The sequence below is a fragment of the Pholcus phalangioides genome, unplaced genomic scaffold (assembly GCF_987345545.1).
Source record: "Pholcus phalangioides strain wild (caught in Gottingen) unplaced genomic scaffold, Ppha-v1.0 ptg000013l_1, whole genome shotgun sequence".
Classification (NCBI taxonomy): Eukaryota; Metazoa; Arthropoda; class Arachnida; order Araneae; family Pholcidae; genus Pholcus; species Pholcus phalangioides.
Genome location: NW_028301606.1, coordinates 7,882,438 through 7,910,013, shown reverse-complemented (window position 1 = coordinate 7,910,013; position 27,576 = coordinate 7,882,438). Strand labels below are relative to the sequence as shown.

The following is a 27,576-nucleotide window of genomic DNA, read 5'->3' as shown; positions in this document are numbered from 1 at the left end:
AAAAAAAAAAACAGAAATAAAAAACGGTTTGCAGGATTAGCATCGCTAGGTCACAGGAATTTTTTTAAGTCAGGGGGGGGGGGAAACTAAAAAACCAGTCGATAGGTGGTGCTGACATACACAAGTCAAAGAAAAGTGTATTGATCCGGTCCATCTAATCTGTCTGAACTGAAAGATGCGATCCCCAGAGAGGTGTCATGTATACATCCGGACCTGCAGCACTTTGCTGGATTTGTGACTCGCCTGCAATGTGTTATCCCCTGTGGTGGTGGTCAAATGAAACACATATTGCTGTAATAAACGATTTAGAGGCATTCTGTTTGTATCTTTTCTTTGACTTGTGTACGTCAGAGCCACCTTTCGGCTGTTTTTGAGTTTTTCCCCCCGGTCTTAAAAAAGATTCCTGTGACCTAGCAATGCCAACCCTGCAAACCGTTTTTTATTTTTTTATCTCATTTATTTTTCCAGTTTTTATGAATTTTTGATGTTTCTACTGACTTTTTGCCCAACCTGTATATCAATCACATAATACAGGGTGATTCAGAAAGAATCATGCAATTTCGAAATTATATGTATTTTTAAAAATTCGAAACACAGAATGATAAGCAATACATGAATATAAAAGGGAAATAGATAGCTTTTTCTCAGTCCGAGATATCAAGGAGGGCCTGGGTTCAAAAGTCCCGGCAGAGACAAGATTAATTTTCTTTCCGAGTTCACCTCAGCATAATATCCAGAAAATTAAATGTTTCCTTGATAAAAGAAAAATGTTTAATGCTCAGATTATGAACAATTAATCACGTTATTATGTCATTTATGAAGCTCTTTCAATAAAAAAAATGAAATGGTGACAGAAAGCATTCTGTGTTTTTTTGTTTGTGTGCATAATGGCAGCCGATAATCATTATTCAGAGTGTTTCTGAGCCTACTGTTTGGTGTGTGTTGAGGGAAAAAATGATTTAAAAGCAATTTTATGAACCATAAAAATTGCTTGATTTATGAATTACAAAGCCTAGTGATGAGCTAAAACGAAATTCTGCCTTCACATGCAAGAAGCTATGGAGGCAGACAATTTTTCATCTGATTTCCATTGGAACATGTTTCACCAGAATTTTCATGTTACCTTGACACTACTAGTGAAAGGAAATCATAAAGGGAGGAAGAAGTCATAACTAAAGGAAGTCATATTGAACATTTGTAAAAAACTCAAACATTTTCTATTTTTGTTCATGTATTACTTATGGCTCTATGTCATTAATTTAAAAAAAATCCCTTTGAAATTGGATGATTGTTTCTGAATTACCCTGTATATAATATCAAACACATATTAGCCTATAGCAAGCAAATTTTAATGGAAATAATAAACTTGCAAAATGATATGAGAGAGTGTCAAAAAGACAACAAAATAAACATGCTCATTGAAGAAGAGAAACATGCCACTCATGCTGTCTCATTGTTTTTTTTCAATTAATATCCCTTCAGAATGATTGTAGTGGTCAGAATGCATGCCATGACCCCTACAAGAGGGAAGCTGAAGGTTTCATCTAATATTCACATGCAAAAGGAAAAATAAAGATTTTTTTTTTCATGCTGCAATTAATTCTTGTAAAAAATATTACCTCATTCCCATGCATATTGGCAACATACTTCACATTAGGCTTTAAGATGGGATTGCTCGTAGGATCACTAGTGACTAGCATAACCCACAAATCACGGCCTATTTCATAAAATGAAATTTAACAAGATTAAGATACTCAATAAAGGCTACAAAGAAAAATCTTAAAGTAAAAAACTATTTTTTATGAAAAAGCTTTGTAATACATAAAAGAAAAGTTTGAATGTCTATTTTTTAGGTAGGTAAGTTGAAATTCTGTATGCCTGAAATGCCTGTATTTTTGCGGACAACAGTTATGAAGTCTTCAAATTAATTCTCCGAAATGAGACTCGACTCTTTTCCATTGTTTTCTTTCTTTCTTCTTTTTTTATTTTGCTTTGAGTCTGTATAAAATAGCTGATAATTCAGCTATTTCCCTGCCTCTGTCTGATTCGGAGGTACTTCAGCTGCACCCCTAAGTGCTGTGATACAATGGTTGGTAGTAATATGTATATATAGCCCTATAAATACCACCAATATAATTTTATCTCTATCTTGTGGTACTTAAACGCAATATTTTCCCCAATTTTGTTTTGTTTTTTCGCTTGCACACAATGACAATGTTATGAGATGCACCACAGATACATCAGTGATCCTCAACCTTTATGTTGGATAGAAACCTGTTAATCGTTCCCGGGTGCCAAGGCGTCCGCAGGCATCGTGTCGGGTTGCAGGCCATTGATTTTTTTTCCAGTGGTTTCCAAACGTTTTTGAAGCGTGACTCCCACTTTCAACAAGCATTTCATCTGTGACAACTCCCCCATTTGCTCTACTGAACCACTGATACAGTCGAATCCCGTTTTAACGAATACCGTTATAGCGAAAATCTCGTTTTAACGAATACCGTTATAGCGAAAATCTCGTTTTAATGAATACCGTTATAGCGAAAATCTCGTTTTAATGAATACCGTTATAGCGAAAATCTCGTTTTAACGAACACTTTTCTAATCCCTCTAAGTAAGTTTACATAGGAACAATGCTAGGTAACCTGGAATTCCTTTATAACGAAATTTCGTTTTAATGAAGTGATTTCTCCGGTCTCTTGGCGTTCGTTATAACGGAATTCGACTGTATATACAAAATTGCGTAAATGATCATTTCGTTTGCACGCTCGCGAGCATTATCGCGATCGCATACGCACGCAGCTTAAAATGAAATCTCCGAACAAGTCTCGCTTCATCCAGCAGCAGGCTCACAAAAAAAAAATATCAATTCATATACACGCTGTGCCAATTCAAAAGTCATCGATGAAAGCGCCTACTCAACACGTAACAAGCACGACGCTGCATGCACACAAAACTACAGGTGCAATAATAAAACTCCGACACAGCTGGTCTCTTGTGGGGTGAAAACAGGTAAATGAGTTAATTGTCTCTCAACGGCGATGAACCTGAGGATTGTTTGGAACAAAACCTAGAGCAGTGGTTTTCAAACCTTTGTCACCCGTGGCTTCCTTGCCCAATTCATAGTTTATCTGAGACTCCCCAGAATAGTTTAGTAGATATTTTCACACACACACTTATAAAATAACTACTTTAAATCATAAATCGGCATACAAATCAATATCTCCAGCTCATCGCGACGCCCTTGACAAAGGTTGGCGTCACCCCTAGGAGCCGCGACGACACTTTGAGAAACGACGCCCTAGAGAAAAAACATTGCTTTGGAACAGTGTTATTCAAAAAAAAAAAAAGTTTTTAAGAGTAATTTTTTCCTCCTTTTCAAAAATTTAAGAGGCAGTTTTGTAAAAGATGGGTATTTATACGAAAAAAAATAACTATATTAAAAAACCTAAAATTTGAAGGAGTATTTTCACTCGGTTTACGGAAATTTCGCCTCCAACATTTCACCCGTAGCACGTTTCGACCCCGGTACATTTCGCCTGCCCTGACTGTGTGAGCGACCAGGTGAGTGGGTGAGTGACCGCATGAGTGGTTAAGTGACCAAGTGATTGAGTGAGTGACAGTATGAGTAACCAATTGAAGGGGGCATGAGTGAACAAGTGAGCTGCTGTTTGACTTTGGTCACTCATTCACTCATAGTCACTCACACCCACTTACTCATACAGTCACTAACTTGGTTCACTCATACGATCACAAAGGGGAGGCGAAATGTCGGAGACGAAAAAAAAAATATTCCGGATCCCTTTTCACTCCTCAACGAAATTTGGAGCAAAACGGAATTTTGATGCGTGAATCACGTATCTAGATGAATATTGGTGAACACTTGTTTCGGAGTCACCCGAAATTGCCATGACAAACTCTTGGAGCCTCGGTCGTAGCGTATTCAACATCATTTTATACATAAAAATATTGCGTGGCACCCCTGATCAATCTCACTGCACTGTACGTTACCAAGGTACATCGTTTAAGAATCACTACTGTTGCTATATCGTTGTTGCAAATGCTATTAGATTTTCTTCCAGTTCACTAGAGATTTTTATCCAGAAACAAGAGGAGAAATCACTATTCAATTCTCCAAGAGGCCTTGACCTTCCTCAGCTTGACACCATCAGATTTAAGGAAGAAAACTGGTGAACTCCAAAGAATAATTCCTGCAATTTTATCGATTCTTTCAAGAAGAAGAAAAAAAGGGTGAAACAAGAAATGTTTCTAAGGGCCCAATAATAACCCGGATGACTTTCTCTGCAAGTAGTGACATCATCATAGCGAAATTATTCCGACGTCATCCAGTGGTGTTATTCACCTTGAACGCAATCCGAGTAGCTCCTGGCCTGTTTTAGAAATTCTACTACACCTTCCATGAAAATGAAATAGCCTTGTAACCACATCGACTGAATCTTCTTTTTATCTTTCTTGTGGACAGGACTTACGGACGTAATAAACCGCATTACAGAAAAATGATCATTTCTTGGAAGTTGAGTTGTTTTTAAAGAACTTTTCCGAGTGATAGGTCACCTAGAGTTTCAACTGGAAAAAATGTCAATTGGGAAATACAAGAATGAGTATGAAAATGAACTGCCGTCAAAACACCATCGGCTCCCGGGAAAAGTGATGTTCTGCACCCCTCCCCTCTTGACTGGTACCACTTAAGCAATTTACATACTTATCAATAATCATATTAGCAGATATTGTAATGGGGGTCCGGGACACTTGTACACCTAAAACTGAACAGGAACGCTGGTATAAAGGAAGAAAAGGGGAGGCAAGAGAAATTTTCCTCTTGAAGTTTCCATTACCTGTCACTTATCCAGTAAGCCCGCATCATCTTGTGTCATGTGTACATGACACATATTTCATTTATCAGGTCAATGTTTTTAGGATTTGTTCAATAAAAACACTTATGTTCAAGTCATTCCAATAAATGCCCGTCTTTGAAAATTTATGCTGCTTTAACATGTTTTGAATTTCTGCACCCTTTTCGTTTTCGGCTTCCAGCGTCCTGCTTAAGTACCGACCTCTAAGGCCGTGCCTAGGTGCCTCCTCCCCCTCCAGTGCATTGAGGCTGCCTTGTAAATATCTCAGTTCACGTGATCATAAACGCCTTCTCAAAAGCGTTTGCGCAAATAATATCCAGTATTACATTACACCATTAATTAGAGCAATATTAACTAATCTTGTTTTTGTTTTTCTTAATGAATCCTCTAGTTGTTTTTCCTCAGTAACACAGTAGTTTTTGTATTCAAATGGTTGGTATGTGTTAGCCATCAAACTGACAATCCTCAGAGATGAAGGGTTTTGAAGGATTCATGATCTGAAGGTTTTTATTCATCATCTCTTATCGGTGAATGTACGTAAAAAATACGCACGAGACATCTCGTTGTCGTAGGTTAGTTAGACAGGTGTTGCATTGTGGAAAGTTCGATAAGTTTATTCAGCTTCATACACACACGCACACTACAGTATTACTAATAGTAATATGTGCGTGTTTTCAGTCGAAACAAACGTCCCATTTTTGCGTAAAATGGAAAAAAATTTACAACGTAGAATATTTCTATCTCCTTATCAGTGATGAAACGTCACTTGCGAGAAAAATTCTGGTTACGAGACTTCTCAAGTAAAACACTCAGCAAGAAAAGATTTTTCCTTTAATTATCAGCACGATTTCCGACTCGAATAGTACGTAATACCGTTAATAAAACTTCATGTTCAGCCAGGAATTCTCGAATCGGAATGTTTAAAGTTCACAAATTCCCTCTGGTCGCAAGTGACACCGTGCGCATCTGTCTATATACCAGTAGGTTTGTTGCTGTTTATATAACATCTCGAAGCAACACTCTTCTTGTGCTCAACAATACTCATCTCGTACTATCCTAACAGTGTTGGTCACACTAGTGTCTAACGGCACACTTGTTGGGAAAAACAGTTCTATCAATAAGTTCGATATAATTTCACACCCCAAGTATTTCGTTGTGACTCTGGATAATCTCACAGAAACATAAAGATTCCGTGGCGCACTGTTTTGGCATCTTCTTGATAATGGATCAGTTTCTCAGATAAATGCGGTACATACGTAATTGGAGTTATTGAGAAGTCACCAAGTAAATTATTTGCCTTATTCGTTGATGACTTCTTAATATTCTTGGGCAAAGTTTAGCTACTCTTCCAAATTGAAGTTGCCTGAGGTCCCAATCTTTTCTTTTGTACCCAATAAATTTTCCAGAAAATCAGTATAGGGTAGCTCGCTAAAAATTTTGACCTGAGAACACATCGAAAAACCTTGCCTTGAGGATGTGAAGCCTGATGTTTTCCAGGATGTAAAGCCATTGGGCCTTGTGGTATAAACGATGGATCATGGAAATAGAAGCCCTTTCCCAAAGAGAAAATTCGTAAGAAACTGTGTGGAACTGACGTAAGACACGAGGGAAGGAGAATTTAATTTTTTATTTCTTCTATTTATATAATAAAAAATAACCTGTCACCGGCCACTTACTTGGTAGTGAGAGAAAATTTAAATTAAACAGTTGTGTGTGTGTGTGTGAAGTTTTCAATTTTGTATGAAACAAATAATACATATTTGTTTTTTTATGTCTAAACAACCTTGGTTTTTAATAAATTTAAAATTCACTAGTGAAAACTAAATCAAGTTCAACTAAGATTACTTTTACAGGCATTACTGGTTTTTATTGCTAAATTCTTCGGGATTAATATGTCAGTCGTTCTCAACTTCCGGTAAATAAGCTACTGGAATGAATAAGCCGCATGCGGACAATTATAACGGGAGAGAGAAAAACTCGTAGAAAAACTCGCCACGGCTTTTTTTACACGCTGCAGCTTCGTATAGGCCGAACGCAATTTTCATTCAAGATCTAAAAAAATACAAACATTTGTAAAAAGTTAAAATTTTTTACCTAAAATTTAATTTTAATGTTTTTCTTTTTCAGAATTTTATAAAATAATTAATTAAACACATTAGGCCGATTCAATGACATTTGTAGTCTTTTCCATTACCATAAGCTCGTCATTTTTCCTGTTAGAAAATTAATTGCATCACTTTTCATCATTTGTTATAGTACTCGATCATTTTATGCTTTTTGCTATATTGTATTCAAATGTATTTGCGTGCGAAAATTAACGTCAATCTATGTTAACTAAAAGGATAATAATAAGTCTAGAAAGGAATTTCACCTTGAATGGACTTGCCGATGGAATAGAGATTCGTCAGGTCTGAATGTTGAGATTGCATGTCCCGTAGTAGTGACGTCATCTCCCGGAAGTTGTGGTAAGCGAAATCCACTTCCGCAGAACGGGCGAATTGGAATGGACCGCTGACCACGTAACAAAAGAAGAAGAGTAATGAACAGGAACTCCAACTGCTAATCGTCATCTTGGGATCCCTTTTTTTTTTTTCGTATTTAGGAACACACAGGAAGGTGAAAATAAAAGCACCTAAGAAAGAAAAGGGGGAAAAAAAATTATGAAACAAATTATATTGAGCAATAACATTATGACAAGAGAACATGGCCTTTAAATATGACCGCACGAACATTATACAATAATTAAAAAAAGTAATGCTGAAGAAAATGATTAACTCGAAGAAATCAAGGCGGAAATATTTACTGTTATCAGGCGGAAAACCGCAGAATTACGAAAGCACGTCGTTCAAAACGAACTGTCTTCCAGAAAAACAAAACTATACTTTTAATGAAACCCGGACAACATACAAAACCATTTAAATAGGCCTATAAATAAAAATGCACAGTAGGGACATTCACGATACTTTTTAATCGCAGGGAATTTCTAAATTCAATGGGCTCCTCAGTAAAGTATCTGACACAAGTACAGTTCAAACTTGGTTATAACGACACCTTGGTTATGACGCTAATAACTGGCGGTCCTGACTGATTCCCATAGAGAATAATGCTTGCTTTGATGCGCTTGGGATTTGTCATGTCCCGGTTTTATACACAATAAAATGCGAAATTTCATGATAACGAACTCGATCATGCGTTAAAAATGCCGTATTTATTTATTTTTAATTACGTCATATAGAATACAAAAAATACTACTCATGATAAATTGAGCGTAAAAAGTACAGGGTTTTCACAAGGAAAATAATATGCAAATTGTATACACATGTGTGATTAATTATTGCTCATGTCCCGTATCGCAGGTATGGACACCTGTTCTGAAGATTGCTTACTAATCTTGGAATTAAATCTTGTTTCTCATTCAAACCTACGTCTTTCGAATTACCTATGATATTAAGTCATTTCCTTCTCGGGTTCGACGACCTTCCTTTCAGAAAATTGATCCAAACTTGCCATGCGACTGCCACCTCGAAAACATTTTCCTGATTTTTTTTTTAAGGCATTACAAAGATTTAAGAGCCGATTTGGGGACACACAAATAGTTTTTTTTTAAAGATCCGTTTCACAATAACGACAATGCTTTTCCTTCCACAATAGTGCGATTTAGACTAGCAATTTCATCAACCATTGGCCTACGGACCGGTCCGTGGGAATTTCCTACCGGCCCACAAAACATTTCGCCCAATTCATACAGCCGCTACACAATTTTAGATTTAATAAATATAATACCGTCTCTATATTGGTTTTTATTTCTGTCTTAGAATTATTTATCCTAATTATTTACTTTTTTGCTGGTCCGCAATTTTTTTCTTCCATTTACTTGGAATATACATCATTTATCCTATACATCATTTCCCTTACTTATTTCTTTTTTTTTTCTGTTCCACAAATCATTTCTCCCATTTATTAATTTTTTACCGGTCCTCAAGTTATTTCGCTCATTTTTTTTTATTTTCTTGCCGGTTCAAAAATTCTCCCATTTATTTATTTTTAGCTGGTCCGCAAATTATTACTCCTGACGTTTATTTTTGCTCTTCCGAAAATTACTTTCCCAGTTTATTTTTTGCCCATCCGTAAATTATTTCTCCTACTTATTCACTTTTGCTGAACCACAAATTAATATTATATATACCTACAAATTAATATTATATATACCTACAAATCAATATTATTAATTTGTGGTATTAGTAATATTTGTAATATTTATTTTATATACAAATATCACCGCAAATTATTAATTCGTTTTAGTTATTTTTTGCTGGTTAGCAAATTATTTCTCCCGTTTACTTTTTGCTCTTCAAAATTATTCTCCCCATTTACTTTTTGCCTGTTTATAAACTATTTTTCATATTTATTTTTTTTTTTTTTTGCCGATCCTCAAATTAATTCTTCTAAATATTTATTTTTTGCCCGTTCGTAAATTATTACTCTCCTTTATCAATTTTTTTTTCAGGTCCGCAGAGATTGGTTCTTGCGTTCATTTACTTTCTGCTCGTCTAGTAATTACTTCTTCCATTCGTTTTTTATCGGTCTTCAAATCATTTCGCCTACTTATTTACTTTTTAACCCGTTCACAAATTATTTCACCATTCTCCCATTTACTTTTTGCCCATCAAAATTATGTCTCCCATTTACTTCTTTCTGGATTGTAAATTATTTCTGCTCCGTATTTATTGTTTGCCGATCCTGAATGTATATTCCTCGCATTTATTTTTTTGCCGCAATGCCATAAATAGAATCAATTCTTAAATTTATTTATTATTTTTTTCCCGGTATGTAAATTATTTGTCCCATGTATTTATTTTTTGCAGGTCCTTAAGTTAATTCTTATGTTTATTTATTTTTTTGCTGGTCCACAAATTATTCCTCCTACTTATTTTTTGTCTCCTACTTATTCTTTTGTCGGTCTGCAAATTGTTTCTCCTATTTAATTTTTCTTCTATTTTTTGCCGGTCCGTAGTTGTAAAACACTGATTTAGATGACAAAAGAAGTGCATAGCACAAAATATTTCGTAAGTTGTAACAACTTTTACTCTGCATAATGAAGCTACGTTATCCAGACATATACAGTATTTTTTACATTAAGAAAAAAAGAACTGGGACTGTAATGCTTTATCACGGTCAAGGAACTGCCTGTCTAGCAACAGAAGGATGTGTAATTGTGTACAGCATAATATTACACGAATAATTTTTTTTTTTCAAGTTTCTGTCCGGTATCTTGACGTAATAAAGTAGAAAAATATCTTGACACCCACGTAATTTTCGAGCGACAGCATCTTGAGACCCAATAGAGCGAAGTGCGTGCTTCTCTCTAATCTATAACATATCCTCTTGTCATGGAAAAACCCTATGGGAAATTAAACTGGGTCAGGGCATCTCTTATTTCGGACGAGTGATCTGTAACTCGTCCGACAGAGAGATAGGGCAGTAACAATAAAAGTAGTGATGTAAAAAAAATATATTATTAATATAAATTCAATACGCGTAACCGACAGTTAACTCGTCACGAAAGTCGTATATAAGGGTTCACGAAACAAACATAGCACGGCCTCGTGGGAAAAAAAAATGTTTTTTGGGAATGCTATACATTTTTTTCTTCTCCTTTTTGAGTACTGGAACGGAAAAATTTGTAGCAAACTACAATTTACATCATTGTCCGTTTTTTTCTTTCGTTTCCTTTTTGCGAATCGTTTTGTTACAGTCTGTTAAATCCATTATTTACGAACCATTTTTTCCAGAGCAAGGTTTTGGACACAATGGTAAGATGTCTTCGGTAAATACGGTACCATGGTTTTGTTCCCCCACTAAACTATTTAAAACATAAATCTCGTAACTATACATGGGAAATTATAGATGAAGTAAAAAAAAAAAAGTGTACTGTATAACTAAGCTTACCATAAATTACATCATCGAGAAAAACACGGGACATCGAAAATTTTCAGCAAAAAAAAAAAAATTCGTGTCACAGATAGCGCCATCAAATAACTTTTTTGATCACGCACATACTTTCACACCCTCTATGTTACTTTTTCGTTCCTCGCTCACTAGGTCACTCTTTTGGTCCATTCACATACTTGCACATTGCTTTAGTCGCTCTTTTAGTCCCATAATGTCCTAGTCCCTCACTGTCTCTACGGCACTTTTTGTCAAACTTCCCTCTTTCGGTCAACTATATGCTATATGCTTGCACACTCTTTTGGTCACTCTATTGGTCACATATTGACTAAATCCGTCGCTCTCTACGACACTATTTCGGTCAATCACATGCGTGCGCATTCTCTAGGTCGCTTACTGATGTAGTGTGCACTCACATGCTAGAAGAATGTTTTGGTCATTCACATACTTGCACATTGTTTCGGTCACTCACATGCTTCCTCATTGTTTCGATCACTTACATGTTTGCACACTCTGTAGGACGCCCTTTTGGTCGCTCAATGGCCTGGTCCCTTGATCTCTAGGCAGAGGAGGATTTATGGTTTGCCATCCTTCTCCCATTACATTCGAATTTTCTTGACCACTGCACTCATTCCTCAAATTCTACCCCTACGAACTTTCGACCCTGAGCTATGGGCTATACCCACATAGTGCCCCCCCCCCCACTATTATAAATACGCCTCTGTATTCACTTCCTATTCCATTAAAAATCATCAGTTCATTTAATGGGACACCCTGTATAGTACTGATTGCGCCGCCCCCCCCATAGCACAATATGCTGAAATCTGTGACGTACGTCGCAGAACGATCAGTTACACTGCAGAATAAATCTGCAAGAGTTTTAAGGAAGGGTGTAGAAAACACTATTACGAGAATTTTTTTACCGCAAAACATTTCCAGTCAGCCGAGGGCTCGTTGCAGAACAGTGTAAAACATTCTGATTTGGGGCTGATTGCATTGCAGTTGAAGCAATTCACACAGAGTTTCTCCTTGTAGCAGGGTGAAACAATTTTAATGGTTTATCTCTGCTGAAGAGAGAAACTCCGTAATCTTTTATATTTTACTCGGTATAGCAGCTGACCATTTAACGGATGACACTTGAAATTAATTACAGAGCACATTTACTCGTATCGCGTTCGGCCACAAAGGGTGAGAGGGAGGGAAGAGATCCGATAATTTCATTTGTCCGATGAAACGCTTTTTTTCTTTTCTTTACTGTTTTTCATTATAACCGTCGAGTGGATTCGTAAAGAAAAACTATTTGGGTTTAACTTCTTTTTAGTCTTCTTTTTTCTCCAATATTTGTTTTATATATATATATACACTGAGAATTGAATCACAGCCACCGGATCCATTCCTACTGGTCTATCTATCCTACGTAGTATTTGTGCCACCAACTACTTTATCATCAAGTGCAGGGCTCTTAAGAACAGGCTATTGAAAAGAAGAAGAAAAAAGCTCTTGAGTTGAGAGCTTTTAGCTGCAGTTTTTGATACCTCGAGAAGAGAGAAAAAATGTTCTCTTTAGAGAAAGTTCATATCCAAAGAACAGGACCTGAATTCTTCTCTTTTTTTTAATGAAAAAAAAAAAGCTATCGCCTATGCCGTATGTGGTTCTTGCGAGTGGCAAAGAATTTCCTCATTTCTCAAGAGGTACTCCATTAAAATGCCATTTACCCCGTAAAAGCCACCAGATGAGGGTGACAATCGAAATCTTCCGAATGGTCGATATCGACGCAAAACTTAATATAGCCACGAAAAAAAAAGTATAGCAGAAACTCTCTTATCTGAACCCCCCTTTGATCGGTGCTTAGCCTTGAAAAATCCCATGTCTTGATGTTGTGAACGATTTAGTTATTTACGACACGTGTGAAGTTCGTTTCCTGCAGTTTTCCAACTTCGAGGTGCGAATGCGATATCCTCTCACTTGAAGAAGTCTCTCCGCAGAGAGCAGACACACCTACAACATGATACTGCACTTGCATAACATGAAAATTCAAGCATTTGCCATCTTCATTTTAAAATGGGGAAGCCAGATGGCAGCACTAGCATGAGCACGAAGCAAGCACAACTCAGACAATATAAATATGTTAGGGGACACGCATATACACACATGCCTGCATGTATCGATTCGTTAGAAATTCCGCAGAGGAATGTGTACGAAATACATGTTCCGTTAAATAGTAGTAGCTCAGTCATATCACGTATACAGCAAAATTTTAATATTGTGGTACCATGGGCGTACGCAGAATTTTCCCGGGGGGGGGGGTCAATTTTTTTAACAATTCTGAAAGGGGGGGGGGTCACGTTTTTTCCTGCAAAATAACACTATAATCTCGGCTTGAGGAGGGGCGCATTAGTGCCCCGAACTTGGAAAATCGCAGAGAACCAACTTCAGCAGATTACCACTGTGCCGCCAACGGGGATTCGAACCTGGATTCATGCGATGAGAGTTCGGCACGAAGCCCTCACGAGAGCACGGCGGCAATTTGTAAAACAGTAAATATATATAATTCGTAACCCTGGTCGCCGCAGAGGCAATTTACAGTGGAACCTCGTTTGTACGACGTTCAAGATGCAGAGTCAAAACGTCATATAAGCGTTTAAGTCGAACAGCTGAGAGAGAGAAGAGAGAGAGAGAGAGAATTGAAAAAAAAAGACTTTCCCTCCTCCCTCAGACATACAGTATATTATTATAAAATTCAATGTGCTTAATTGCACACACACACACACCCATAATCTCCAATTCTGTCGTAAAAATATCATTTCAATCATATTTGATGGGGAAAAAATTAAATCGTATTTCTAATCACTTAAAGGAATAAAATTTAGCCATTAGAACATTACCTTTGGGACACGGCATTAGATTTAAAAAAAATGATTTTTCGATGATTTCTCCGTTCTCTTGGAGTTCGTTATAACGGGATTCGACTGAAGGCTCCAAAGTTGACACGGGGATATTCAACTGTTTTGTACGATCAACTTCCGTCATTAATTTGAAAAATATTTGTCGATTCTTCCGTTTCCAGTTTATCTTTTAGAGCAGTGATTCCCAGCGCGGGCGATGGAATGTTCCGGGGGGGGGGCGGTAGAAGCTGCGGGTATAACATAGGGTCTTCTGGGTTGGGTTGGGTTGGCGGGCGATGGGAGAAAAAATTTCTGAAGAAGGGGGCGATGGGACAAGAAAGGTTGGGAAACTATGTTTTAGAGCAGCGGTTCTCAACCTTTTTTTGACTCGCGGAGCCCTATCCAGTTTATAATTTATATGGCGGATCCCTGTTTGACTTGAGGAGCCCTTTTTTGTGCATAATTTTTATGGCAGAAACCTTGTAGGCCTCTTTTATTTATTTATCTATCAAATTTATTGACTTATATTATTTTCCTCGAGTCACCGCGCAGCCCCTGGGACGTGCACACGGAGCCCCGAGCACCGGTTGAGAACCCTGTTTTAGAGTAAGTGCCTCTCCTTTTCTCGACATTAAGAGCGGTGGATTTGACGCAGCCAGCAAGCAAAGCACCACGATAAAATACACACACACACGCCATTACAGCTGGTACGTTTACCAAAATCACTCGCATAAGAGGTGTTAATGGGAAACCTATACTCCCAATTGATCCCAGATTCTTACTTTTTGATCAGACGGTATATATGCTGCATTTAAAAACTTCCACCAGCAGCACAAGTGTCTATCGTGAGACGGATAATCGACATGACTTTTAATCACAGACAGTACATTATCCATGTTGAAATACAGACCCGGAAACGATTTAGCACTCTTAAGAGAAAAATGCCCCCATTTAATCGGTCTCCGAACCCTATTATTCTTTCTTGTCTCCGGATTCCCTCTTTGAAAAAAAAAATGGAGTCAATGTTCGGGATATCATTGGCTCTCACATGTGTACAGTGGCGATTGCAGTCATGTTGCAGAGAGAGAAAGAGACTCCCGAGAGAGACATGCCATTCCATCCTCGTAAGTGCTGCGATTTCCTTTCATGGATAACAAAAAAGGGACCGTTACCAGGTCTCTTTTTTTTTTGGTGTCATTGCACTCGAGGCTTAAATACAGGTCACATAACCGCCATCTATTGTCTTTTGTGTGACGGATGCCCCACCTAACCCACAAAGTAATAATAATGATGATGATGATAATAGCGAGAGGATCCACTATAGTGTGTAATACTCCGGAACTAATGTAATTTGAAGATTACATGTCGATCATGGCTCGGCGGCCACCGCGTTAACAAAGAGAAGTAATGATACAATATAATAATAATTCTATGAACGGTAGCGTTATTTTTAGGCGTCTTTTTTGCGCTTAAATGACCGTCAATGTCCGTCGTAGCGGAAAATGCAGCCAGAGGCTACCGGATGTGTCGGTGGAATTGATGTGCTCTTCAATTTTTAGTGACGGCTCTTCTAGTGTCCTTAAAATGTCATTTTGATTGAATTTAACAGGTTTTTTGTATTTTTCTGGATCCACCCTCTATTTTTACTGTCGAAATCAGATTAGATGGAATAAATGCCGTCTATGTGTGAGATTATTTTTATTCCACCTAAGGAATAGTCTAATACTGTATACGTTTTTCCGGGAAATGCTCAAACAAATGCATTCCGTTGATTATTTAATTTGGGTTAATGCATTTTGTGCGGGTTGTGGTTTTCATTCCCTCAATTGGTCGGGCGCCGCACGTTTTTCCAGGGCACTCACTGTCCTTTTCACTTGGACCCATGCGTTTGCGCGGGACACGTACGAGATGTCTTTATATTTCATTACTTTCATTAGTTACAATTGCTATCGTGATAGAAACTATTTTCTGTTCCGTGGAGAAGAGAGAGAAAGAGGGAGTTAGTTCTCTTTTGGTTGCTCTCGCTGTAATTGATACCCCCTGGTAATTGAATAACCCGGGCACATGTACATAACAACATATTCAATTTCGCCTCATTGTCCTACAGACTTCATAAAACAATGGCATTTTCGGGTCCTTTCACTAAGAGAAAGCGCCTTCGTCTTATTACAAAACTAGAATGGGGGTAAATACAGAAGTGATTTTTATTTTGCGTGACCCGTGACCTTTCGGTCGTGTAACCTCATTCTAAGTGAGTATGTGTATAACGAAATCGTGTGTTTTTATTTATTTATGATGATGGAATTGTTTCGTGATTCTCGAATTAAAAGATGTACATCGTGTTGTGAATCCACTTGTTTGAAGGTTGAGAAAAACTGTAAAAGCTTCGGTTAGATTAGATTTAAATTTTTCATGCCGGTCTATGACCCAACTACGTGGTCTACAATGCCCCGTTGGGAAACGGGGAACTACTCTACGAAGGAAATTCTGTACATCCTTGTATATATTGCCCCATTGGGGACTCTATTAAAAAAATTCTGTGCGTGTATATACAGGGTGTTCTGTTAATGAACCGACAAACTCAGAGGGTTGTTAGTAGACATTAAGAGGAACAAAAATTGCAATGGAACATGGTGTCGCAAACCACATTCAGAGGGTGAAAATCGCTAAAAACGCATGCAGGTTTCGACGCCACGTTGGAACGACAAAAAGTACAATAATAACGACAAAAAGATTTATTGGATTAACTATTACAAGAGTTGTTGGAAGGGGCGACCGCTGACGTCATTGCACTGTCTACAACGACGTAAAAACGATTCCCGGACGCGCTCGAAGACACCAGGTATTCTTTTGATGTCTGCCGCAGAGACGACAATCCGCGCTGTGAGATCATCCTGTGTATCCACAGGCATCGCATAAATTAAACGAGTGATTTAAGGTGACCCCCACAAGGAAAAAGTCACACGGATTGAGGAACGCATTCAGCGATCAACTGACATCCACCTTTCGTCTCCTCTGGACTCAGAGCCTGCGTACGTTTTCGTACCAGCAGTTTACATTTAAGATATTTGGCACAGAATTTTATTATTTTTTTGTCACTTTCTATTTACATACCTGTTTCTGACAAGTCGCCACTCTAGTTTTAGTTTTTCATCAATAGATTTTTTAAATTTGCTTGAACAAATTTCTATTTCTTAAGGAAATGTCCTTTTGTCCTGACTGCACCCAGTACATTTTTTCAAATTTTAAAATTGACATAGCCTGACTTTCTATCTTGAAACAAAAAGATATTCTTTTTTTAATGATACACATTTTTAGGATCGGTATATTTTCCTGTTTCATCTTTTTTTTATAATTTTAAGTATTTTTTATCAATAGTTTATAGCCGAATGAAAATTTTCCCTAGATTTCTTTTTTTTTCTATTTTTAACATTTGGACTTGAAACATTAGTTCAAGTCCTACAAAACCAGTTGCCACCTATCAAATTTTGGTTGGAAAGGTTAAGAAGAATGTAGCTATCACTTGAACCTCCTTTTAAATCAATTAGAATTGTAAATTACTTCACGAATTAGACTTATTCAGGAAAAAAGAGGCGAGTGTTTTTATTAAATGTCATTCTCCTGGCTATTTTTTTGCGAAAAATATGTAATTGAAAATTATTTTCACTTTTTACCACGTGTTTCAGTTCCGAGAATTCTATTATTTCTGAAAAGCACACGTTTTTCAACATGCTTAGTTTTTTTATCAATGTTGCGAAACACGTAAAAATGTCTTTCTTCTGACATTATAGGTAACCAAAACGAAGTTTTGATCATAAGTTAAGGAAAGAAAAAGTAAAAAAAATCCAAATTTCTTGTTTCCAACATCAAGATGCAGTAACGTTTCACATCTGAAGACTTCGCTTTGAAAATGTAACTTGTGCTCTAGCGAAACAAAGACAAATTAGAAATATGTTATCTCTATAAAGATTGACGAAAAAAAGAGCGATAAACGCAAATAAAAATAAAGTAATGCAATTGGAAAAAAAAAACCCCCCATTCAGAGTATCAGTGCTTGTCCTAGCGAAAAACAAACTACCAAAGTATAGGGAACATGTTGCGAGTGTCAAGCATAAATATCAAGTTAAGTGCTTAAATAGGCAAAATGCCACGTTGGATTTGCCCATCTCGTAACATGGTTAAACTTAAATGAATTTTGTTTCACCATTAATTTTGAAAAAAAAAATTCGTTGCGGAACATATTTTATTTATTAGCACGTAAAACAGTATTCCCTAAAGAAGGTATTCCCTAAGAATGTTTTGGTCTAATTTCGTGAGAATAACACAGTGAAAAAAACTTTTAGGACATTCGAAGGTGATAGAAAAAAAAATTTCAATGTTTATTTTTTTTAATTGAAAGACTACCAAAAGAAAAATTTTTTTTGATAAAAAATAAAACACTGAAAGAGATTAGTTTTTGAAGACTTGGAAATATGAGTGCAGTAAATGAGTGCATATGAGTTGCAGTTGGTTTTTTATGCTAAAATCGGAGCAAAGTGTTTCATCCCAAAAGTCACAGTAAGTTTTGTCATTGTAAACATCTACAACGCATGAAGGCGAGTTCATGTGAAAGATATTCTGGTCTTGTTACTTCCTGACATGATGTTTATTTTGGTGATACATTTTAATCAGCACTTGGAAAAACCCTACAAAATATGAAAAACAAATGGCAGCACCAACACAACACGAAACAAGCGCAACTCTGACAACATGAATACGTTTGGGCCGTACATGCACAAACGCACACTAAGTTTCTGCATGTACCAATTCGTTAGGAATTTCCCAAGGAAAAGTGGAAAAGTTTACGAGGTGCATGTACGGTTAAGTAGTTAATTCAAGAAACCACTTCCCCCCCCCCCCTCCGTACGAACTATCTTTGTTGAAGAAGACCACTTCATCGATATGTACGTGGCCAACCTACATCTTTGGCTTGAAAAAAAGAAACCAACGAATATTTCATCACTTGGGCGGTTTTTTTTTGTGTGTATGTGTTATGCGGGCGTGTAAGCATATTCGTCATATTTTTTGATGACCTTCCCTTACATAGAACATGTGACGAAATGGTGAGTTATGTGCTCATTACATCATCTGGGCTGTGAACCAATTCTTCTCCCATAGCTTTGGCATTTCATCATCGAATTTTCGGAATCCTACCAATAGGAGCGTGATTTGTTTAGAACATTGCTTATTCCAAAAATAAGTGGAATCTTTCTCTCTTTAAACGGCAATATCTGCAATCCACAATATCTGAATCTCTTTTTAAACCGCATAGCGCTACTTACATTACAGTATGAGAATTTGAGATATTTTCGAGCAAATGCAAAATCTGTACAAAAACAAATATGGAAGCGATTTTTTGGAATGAAAATATGAGTTTTTAGTTGAAATGAAATCAAAATCATAGATTTTTTTCGATTTGGAAAAATGTGACACCGGGCTAGCCATCACCAATCAATGCCAAACAAAAGGCCAAATTACCTATCATAATTACTAAGACTAGAATTTTTATGACCTAAAACCGACAGCATATGGTCTATAAAAATGTATTTATGCCCTAAAAAATCTAAAAATATGCCTTTATAAATAGATTGCCCATATTTTCTCTAGAAAAGTACGGAAAATTGCCAACTATTGCCAAAAATTCAATCATAAAAACTAAAGATTATACATACATGATAAAATATAATGCAATGCCCATAAAAATATTTATGGTTGTCTTATAAATGTGGGAAATGAACTAAGAAAAGTGGAGAGCTTATGGAAAAAATCCCTCTTCATTGCACTGCTGAAACATACAAAATAATGCTACAAAATATGAAAATATGCCTTGAATTCTGAAAATCTCGAAAAATGCCGTAATATTACTGAAAATTATGAAAAAAATGCTCTACCGCGTAAAAATAGCGCGAAGTATGCAAAATCATACAAAAATGTGCAGTCACAGAAATTTTAGCCTTAATTATTACACTCCATAATAACTCTCCGTGGAAGAATAATGAAAGTCTATATTCGTAGCTCTATGACCACTGAAATCACACCAAAAAAAAAAAAACACCATCGGGCCAAAAAAACAGGACATACGGGCTTAACTTGTATCTGTCTTGGTCATACATGCGTCCCGTTATCTTGCCGATTGGAATAACGGGACTGTTTTTCTAATTTTGTCTTTCCCCGCAAAAAATGAAGCATTTTTTTCGGAGAAAATTAAACATTATTTGGAGAAAATTCACTGAGATATCGGTGGGTTTAAGAGATGCAAATTTTATCACAATTGACATGCCATACAGAAAAAAAAATTGTAATTTTTCAACATTTTTTCCACTTAATTTTTATTTTACAGGCGTGAAACTTTATCGAATCTTAATTTATCTTTCCTTATTAATCATATTTCCCATTTTACTTTACTTTTAGAATCAACCTAACTTCTTCTTAACCATACATGCAGGGCTGTAACTAGAGGGAGGCCAAATTTAGGGGGCAGCAGTTTCAGGTGACAACAAAGAACATCATTACAAAATTATCAAATTTTAAAGCTGTGGGGACGGCAAAATAATGTTTGCGGCAAAAATCCTAGGTGCGGCCCTGCATACATTTCTCTGCGGAATTTCTAATGAATCGGTAGAAGCAAGAACCTGTTGTGTATGCATAGTCCTAGCGTATTTATGTTGTTAGAGTTGTGCTTGCTTTGAGTTCTTTCTGGTGCTGCCATCTGCGTTCCATATTTTGAGGTAAAAATGGTATAAATATCTAAATTTTCATGTTATGTAAGGTCTGCTGCTCTCTGCAGAGAGACTTTATTTAAAATAAACCATAGAATATTTTATTCCTTTCAAACACCCTGCACACTGACGCCAATATCTCGGATAATGGCGATGTGTGTGTGTCCATCCCGCCGACACATAACAGTTATCAATATTCAAATCAATCAGCAGAGATTGATCGCTCGTGCGGCAATAGGTCAACGCCTACGCACAACCACTCATCGTCTATCAAAGATTGTCTGTAAATAGAAAAATATAGCTTCTAGTGTAAGTATTTTGGCTTAGTTCCCGTCCCTCCCTAACGTCCCAAGATTCAGAACACTATTGAATAAATGGACTAAAATTAACACCCTTCACAATCTCAGAATCAGAAATTGATATGCATACAACGCGTTGCGAACCCGAAAACCACGCTAATGCCATATTTATACAGCTTGTTGTCAGCATGAAAATAGACCAACTGTCACAGAACATTCCGACACACGTGATAATCATCCCCTGATAAACAATTCGTAAATAATCTGGGAAGAAGCGACGCTACTTCTGCTTGGGATGTGAGAAACGTCATAAACCACGTCGTTCGTCACCTAAACGGACTTGATCTGGGATAATCAGTCATATAACCATATCGACCGTTAATGAAGAGCATGTCAAACCGTTACGCTACGCACGACATAATGCTACTATGAGTCGAGGTCACGCAAAAACAAAAAAAAGCCCAGAAATGCACGCTACCTTAAGTACCATCACCTTTTCCTACACTATATACTCCAGACATAACAATCCCCGTGGAGAAAAATATTCATAAGAAAGGGGGGGAGGAAACGTCAGTTACGTCTTTTTATGCACGAATCACATAAAACAACAATGAAAGGAAAATTTTTATGTCTTTGCATCTTTTTCGCCCTTAACCCCTGGTGTGTGTTTTCCTTGGCTGTCACACGTCAGTTCACGCGCGTATAAAAAAAAAATCCCACGAATTCCTTTTTGTAGACGGTTATGCAAAAGTATTCGCATAGAACCAAAAAATATATTATAACGATACCAATAATAAAAGAAGAAGACTCTACCAGTGCCAAGGCCTCCTGTGTCAATAGAAATAACCTACAATTTTTGTTTTTTGAAATATTCAGTGAGGGGGGGGGGGATGTATATTCCAACCATCATGAAATAAATTGTTCACTGCCATACCATGGAACTTGATGGTATAGCATTATGAAGTATGAGCATGAAAAATGTTTTCCTTACGCAAAAAAGATCATAATTCTCCATTTACATGAAATTCGAAAAATTTCAAATTCACAGTGTATTTTATTTTATTTTTTTAATATATACAGTGAGTGGTAAATTTATATCGTTTCTCTCTACATGTCGCCATCTGGGGGCTAACGTCGTAAGAGCTATTAGCTGAGCTAGGAGGCTGTCCATGCACAGTCCCGTTCAGCATTCATACATATGCTCTAAGGAATGAAAATGTCTGTCCTCTGTAGTTCAATGGTTAGAACACTCGCCCGGACAGCGAGAGATTGGTGGTTCTCGCACCTCCTCGCATCTCGATCTCCGCTTGGTTATCCAGGCTTTCGTACTTCGTATGAACAGCGGAGAGTGGCACCGTTTCTCTCTAAACTGAGTATTATTGTGTAAAAGGGCTCGTGGACTTTATCTTATTGGCCAAAGGGCCAACAAAACAACCCCCGAGCGATATCTTCCCCCTGGGGATGATAGAAGAGTCCAGGGGGTGGTACAAGTTTAGGATTTAGTATAGAATACTGTAAGTTTTAGTTTGAGTTGGGGGATTTTAGCTTATTGTTTGTTTGGAAACTATGGTGTAGATAGAATGTACAGTAGACTCTCGACTAACCGGCCTAGTTAAAAAATAATTTCAATTCCCCATAATATAAAACGGTGAATAATTTATTTTCCCAAGGCGTCACAAGCAAACATTTATCAATGAAATACGTTAAAATAATTTTTGTAAGAATTAAGCCCCCTACGTATTAATCTTATATTTTGTTTATTTTAGCCCTTTCCACGGGGTAGTAAAAATCACTGAAACCCTGAGTGAAATGTTATACCTTTTTTTAAATGAAGTAGGCTTTTTTCTAATTTTCAGCAGGTGCAAACTAAAAGGTATAGTGGAAAGTGTTCTGTTGACAAATCCACTTTACAAAATACATGAGCTTGTCAATGCTAAAATAAGAGGCTTTAAGGAGGCAAGATATCTCGTCAATGCCCCTGAGAGGGTTAAAAAAGCATGTACTCATTCTGTACAGTGTACATGAGCTTAAGTTTTCTGCAATCAAGTTGGGATTTATGAAATTTATCTAAGAATTCGTTCAATATCTTCATTCTCTGACTTCCATTTTTTTTAATACATTTTTAAAACGTACAACTTACACACAGTTCCGCACATAAAAGATATTCATAAAGTACTGGTCTGTATTAAAAGGTAAAAAAATATGAATAAGAGTTGGTTTGGGTATAAAAAAGGGGTGTTTCCAATTGTGTGGGTAGGAAGTGAGCATTTTTATAGACCTCCGGCTTTTCTGTCATCATCCTGTCCTTATGCCACATTAAACCGGATAGTTAAAAGTACATTGTGTCCAGACTTTAGAGCTATTCTGAATATCTTTGACGGTCTAACAAAATTTGTAGATTTTATGTGTCGGTTGAATGCACTTTTCACCGATCGACAAACGTCGGTAGTATTTGTTTGGATAATTCTTAACAGAAACCTTTCGAAGAGTCCCGATATTTTTGTTTGACCGAAAAAAGACACAAAACCCACAATAAAATATGATATCCCATAATCTGAAACAGAGAGATATGATACCGGCCATAAAAACGACACTACGTCCTTTATTAGGGTAGAGCATAAAACCTAAGTTTTTACGAGAGCAGCCAACCTGATTTTCTCTTCTTCCGTGAAAAATGAAATAACATGTATAAGCAAACTGTCACACAATGCTAGATTATAAAATAGGACAAAACTAAGCATATTTGTCAACACCGATTAGAAAGGAATTTCCTCTCCATTTGATTAAGATAATCTTCGTCTCTTCCCGCCTTCTCCCCTTTTCAATTTCTCAAATGTGTGTGTGTGTGTTTGTGTGCTGCCAACCCCGAATGAATATAATGTTGAGATTGGAAGAATGTATTTTTAGAATATTGCGAGAGATTTTTGCTTTGATCATTGATATCTTATAGCAGGCATCTTCAACCCGTTTCTCGCGAGCACCACGGTGCTCCCTGAAGCACCTAGAGTGATCAATGCTCGTGTCCGACTTTGTGCTCGCGATCACTTGTTCAACGTTCCAATCTGCACTCAAGGCATGCATTCGTGTGTCAAACTTGCCGTAATGGTGCTCTTGTTTTGATGATTGGTACAGGCAGCGCTCTCGACTAGAAAAAGGTTAAAGATGATGTCTTATATAGCCTCCGACGCCACAACGATATCCACACGACAAAACAGGTCATATTAGAACTTTAACAATAATGCTTAAAAAAATATTTGTTTTCGTTATTCAGCACCTTCACAGAAAAAATTATCAAGCACTTTTCAATAATTCCGGAATTATTATTCCATTAATTTCAAAATTTTCATCAATTATTTAAAATGTCTTTCGCAAATTTTGAAATTATTTCCAATGAGTACAAAATTATTTCTTTCATTGAGTTTTTTTTCAACATTTCTGTCACTGTGTACGCCTTTTTGTGTGCCGACTTTTCTTCTTCCACATAATATCGGAAGAGGGTGGACCCAAAATTTGTTTTCACCCAGGGACCGGAACTGCCGCGGTGATGGTGGGTGGAGTGGTTATAGTAACGGACTCGCACCACGAGGATCCCGGTTCAAACCCCACCGTTGCCACAGTGGCGGTCACCTGAAGTTGGTTATCTGTGGTTCTCAACTTCGAGGCGCAAATGCAAGCCGATCTCCCCGTTGAAAAGTTTCGCCACAGAGAGCAAAAGACATACAACGACACAATTATTCAATCATTACATTTCACTCATAGTTATCAAAACTGACGGTAGGTGGCAGTACTACTCAAGTGATCAGTAAATATGACACGGGTCACATGAGTGATCAGTATATATGCCGAGGGTCATTTGAGTGATCTTTCTTTTTTTCTACAGGCTTTTGGTAACAAAGTTGAATAATCAGTACCTTCAATGAAGCTGGTCTCCTCTAAAAATTGGTCTGAACTGGTTGTTCCCATGTTAGAGGGGGGGGGGTGGAAATAAAGATTAGTGGCATAGATTTCACTTTCGCCCTCACCGTCTCTTTTTCAACCCCCCCCCCCCACACTTATTCTTTCTCTAATAACTCTTATAAATATAAAATAGAAAGACATACATTATATGTGGGGGAGGGGGGGGGGGAGAAAAGAATCACACTAAACGGGAAAAAAGAATGCAGGAAGGGGGGAAAAACAACTTCTGTTCATAAGGTTACAATAGATTTTCGGAACGACGAGCAAAAAGGTTAAAAAAAAAACAGGAAGAGCTGGATTGAATTTCTTCTGTTTGCGTTTGGACGAGATATCACGTCCGTGATCATTAAGGGGTTAAATGATGCGGAATCGCACCGCACGTCACTTAAGCGATCTATGAATGTGCCGCTTAGTTCATTTTTGCATAATTAGGTTGAAGTTCACGGGCCACATATGATTCCGAGGGTCACATTTGACGCGCGGGCCATGGATTGAACATTTATTTGTTAGGGGATCCGTGGCTTCATTTTATCGGCAGAAGTGGGAATTCATGAACATCATTATTTTATTGTCTCAAAAGGTCCACGGAACTTGAAAGGTTAAGAACCTCTGGTCGAAAGCAAAGTATCAAAATAATCATAAACCGAGTAAAAAAAGAAATCAATATAAACAATTCCTTTAGTCTTTCTACAGAAGAAAAACATTTCAATGTCTTTCAAAAGAATGGAACATTTTATGGAGAAAGGGGGGAAAATCGATTCATACGAAAAATAAAGAATTTTCAGTTGGTTCGTTCCGCAATTTTTTTATATGCCTTTCGATTTTTACGATTATTTCCATGTTTTTTTATCGTTCTTTTGGGACCTTTCTCCGAAGAATAAGACGATAATTCCAATTGATTCCTGAATCTTCTTATGGACTCTGAACATAACGATCAGAAAAATGCAACACAAAAACAAAAATTCAGAAATTCCAATAACACGATAATTCATGGAAATGCCCATTAAGAAATTCGAATTCGTGAGCAGTATATATATAAGTAATATCATTATTTCATATATAATAATACACAGTTATTTCCAATAGCATATATCATTACCATACATAACCTATTCAGTCCCCCCTCTTTTTTTGGAACATAAGTAAAGAGAAGACAAAAAATATCCAACGAGAAGATCATCATTATCACAAAGCGTGAGGGTTAAGGAAGTTTAGGTTAGAACACTCGCCCGGACAGCGAGAGATTGGTGGTTCTCGCACCTCCTCGCATCTCGATCTCCGCTTGGTTATCCAGGCTTTCGTACTTCGTATGAACAGCGGAGAGTGGCACCGTTTCTCTCTAAACTGAGTATTATTGTGTAAAAGGGCTCGTGGACTTTATCTTATTGGCCAAAGGGCCAACAAAACAACCCCCGAGCGATATCTTCCCCCTGGGGATGATAGAAGAGTCCAGGGGGTGGTACAAGTTTAGGATTTAGTATAGAATACTGTAAGTTTTAGTTTGAGTTGGGGGATTTTAGCTTATTGTTTGTTTGGAAACTATGGTGTAGATAGAATGTACAGTAGACTCTCGACTAACCGGCCTAGTTAAAAAATAATTTCAATTCCCCATAATATAAAACGGTGAATAATTTATTTTCCCAAGGCGTCACAAGCAAACATTTATCAATGAAATACGTTAAAATAATTTTTGTAAGAATTAAGCCCCCTACGTATTAATCTTATATTTTGTTTATTTTAGCCCTTTCCACGGGGTAGTAAAAATCACTGAAACCCTGAGTGAAATGTTATACCTTTTTTTAAATGAAGTAGGCTTTTTTCTAATTTTCAGCAGGTGCAAACTAAAAGGTATAGTGGAAAGTGTTCTGTTGACAAATCCACTTTACAAAATACATGAGCTTGTCAATGCTAAAATAAGAGGCTTTAAGGAGGCAAGATATCTCGTCAATGCCCCTGAGAGGGTTAAAAAAGCATGTACTCATTCTGTACAGTGTACATGAGCTTAAGTTTTCTGCAATCAAGTTGGGATTTATGAAATTTATCTAAGAATTCGTTCAATATCTTCATTCTCTGACTTCCATTTTTTTTAATACATTTTTAAAACGTACAACTTACACACAGTTCCGCACATAAAAGATATTCATAAAGTACTGGTCTGTATTAAAAGGTAAAAAAATATGAATAAGAGTTGGTTTGGGTATAAAAAAGGGGTGTTTCCAATTGTGTGGGTAGGAAGTGAGCATTTTTATAGACCTCCGGCTTTTCTGTCATCATCCTGTCCTTATGCCACATTAAACCGGATAGTTAAAAGTACATTGTGTCCAGACTTTAGAGCTATTCTGAATATCTTTGACGGTCTAACAAAATTTGTAGATTTTATGTGTCGGTTGAATGCACTTTTCACCGATCGACAAACGTCGGTAGTATTTGTTTGGATAATTCTTAACAGAAACCTTTCGAAGAGTCCCGATATTTTTGTTTGACCGAAAAAAGACACAAAACCCACAATAAAATATGATATCCCATAATCTGAAACAGAGAGATATGATACCGGCCATAAAAACGACACTACGTCCTTTATTAGGGTAGAGCATAAAACCTAAGTTTTTACGAGAGCAGCCAACCTGATTTTCTCTTCTTCCGTGAAAAATGAAATAACATGTATAAGCAAACTGTCACACAATGCTAGATTATAAAATAGGACAAAACTAAGCATATTTGTCAACACCGATTAGAAAGGAATTTCCTCTCCATTTGATTAAGATAATCTTCGTCTCTTCCCGCCTTCTCCCCTTTTCAATTTCTCAAATGTGTGTGTGTGTGTTTGTGTGCTGCCAACCCCGAATGAATATAATGT

General features: G+C 37.0%; 1 protein-coding gene across 2 annotated transcripts in view; it reads right to left on the bottom strand.

Moving 5' to 3' along the window:
- LOC149078538 (carboxypeptidase D-like) overlaps positions 1-27,576 on the bottom strand; it is a 70,555-nt gene that overhangs the window by 22,075 nt on the left and 20,904 nt on the right. For both annotated transcript variants that reach the window (XR_016193842.1, XM_089240652.1), the window contains exons 2-3: positions 7,243-7,503; positions 1,620-1,717 (exon numbers count right to left, since the gene is read on the bottom strand). Coding sequence is in view for 1 of the 2 variants with exons in the window: in XM_089240652.1 (XP_089096778.1) it covers positions 1,620-1,717; positions 7,243-7,441 (297 nt within the window). In the remaining variant the exon portion in view is untranslated. The remainder of the gene's footprint in view (positions 1-1,619; positions 1,718-7,242; positions 7,504-27,576) is intronic.